Source organism: Alexandromys fortis, unplaced genomic scaffold (assembly GCF_014885135.2).
Source record: "Alexandromys fortis isolate MF-2015 unplaced genomic scaffold, M_Fortis_MF-2015_v1.1 scaffold_9, whole genome shotgun sequence".
Lineage (NCBI taxonomy): Eukaryota > Metazoa > Chordata > Mammalia > Rodentia > Cricetidae > Alexandromys > Alexandromys fortis.
In genome coordinates, this window is record NW_026067892.1 from 2,114,785 (window position 1) to 2,115,950 (window position 1,166).

General features: G+C 47.0%; 1 protein-coding gene across 1 annotated transcript in view; it reads right to left on the bottom strand.

Moving 5' to 3' along the window:
• Slc26a8 (solute carrier family 26 member 8) overlaps positions 1 to 1,166 on the bottom strand; it is a 59,115-nt gene that overhangs the window by 52,142 nt on the left and 5,807 nt on the right. Inside the window, exon 2 of the mRNA XM_050141897.1 lies at positions 102 to 297. Within this exon, the coding sequence (XP_049997854.1) occupies positions 102 to 297 (196 nt within the window). The remainder of the gene's footprint in view (positions 1 to 101; positions 298 to 1,166) is intronic.

The following is a 1,166-nucleotide window of genomic DNA, read 5'->3' on the forward strand; positions in this document are numbered from 1 at the left end:
GAGAGAGAGAGAGAGAGAGAGAGAGAGAGAGAGGTAGAAGAGTCCGGTTAGAGTTGGCTCCTGCCTGGCTTGGCGGCCCCTGAGAGGCAGAGTACACGCACCGGCACTGGACGTGGTGTTTGAAGGTGGTGATGTTGATGTCCATGTTCCCGGAAGAGGGAGCCCTCCTCCTGTGCTCCTGTTGGAAATTCTCCTCGTTGTACACGTTTCGCTTGACATCATATGCAAAGGGGATTTGCCTGTATCTGCTGTCCAGATTCTGGATGCTCCTCTCTGTCTGCATTCTTCCTGGGTGAGCTGGAAAGATGTGAGATGAAAACGGGTGTTAGGGCCCATGAGACCAGACAGCTCAGTGGCAAAAGGTGTTGCTGGCAAGCCCGACGATCTGATGACCTGTGTGCGATCCTGAGGTCCACATGACAGGAGAATACCTGTCCCTGTAAACTGTCCTCTGACTTCACATACAACCTGCGGTAACACATGCCACTCCTACCACCAGATAAATCAACGTAACACAAAATATTTAGGGTTAGGTGCTTATTAATCCCAGCACCTGGCATGCAGAGACAGAAGGATTTCTATGAGTTTGAGGACAGCCTGATCTATATAGCAATTTCTAAACCAGCCAGGACTACATAGGGAGACCCTATCTCAAAAGATAAGTACATTTTTAGAAATTTAAATCATAAGCATTTTTCTTGATTTTTTTTAAAAAGATACTTTTATCAAGTCCAAATGGATCAAAGACCTTAACATAAAGCCAGCCACACTGAACCTTATAGAAGAGAAAGTGGGAAGTACACTTGAACGCATTAGCACAGGGACCCACTTCCTAAATAGAACCCCAGCAGCACAGACACTGAGAGAAACAATTAATAAATGGGACCTCCTGAAACTGAAAAGCTTCTGTAAAGCAAAGGACACGGTCAACAAGACAAAACGACAGAACGGGAAAAGATCTTCACTAACCCCACATCAGACAGTAGTCTGATCTCCAAAATATACAAAGAACTCAAGAAATTGGACACCAGCCGGGTGGTGGTTGCGCACGCCTTTAATCCCAGCACTTGGGAGGCAGAGGCAGGCGGATCTCTGTGAGTTCGAGACCAGCCTGGTCTACAAGAGCTAGTTCCAGGACAGGCTCCAAAACCACAGAGAAACCCTGT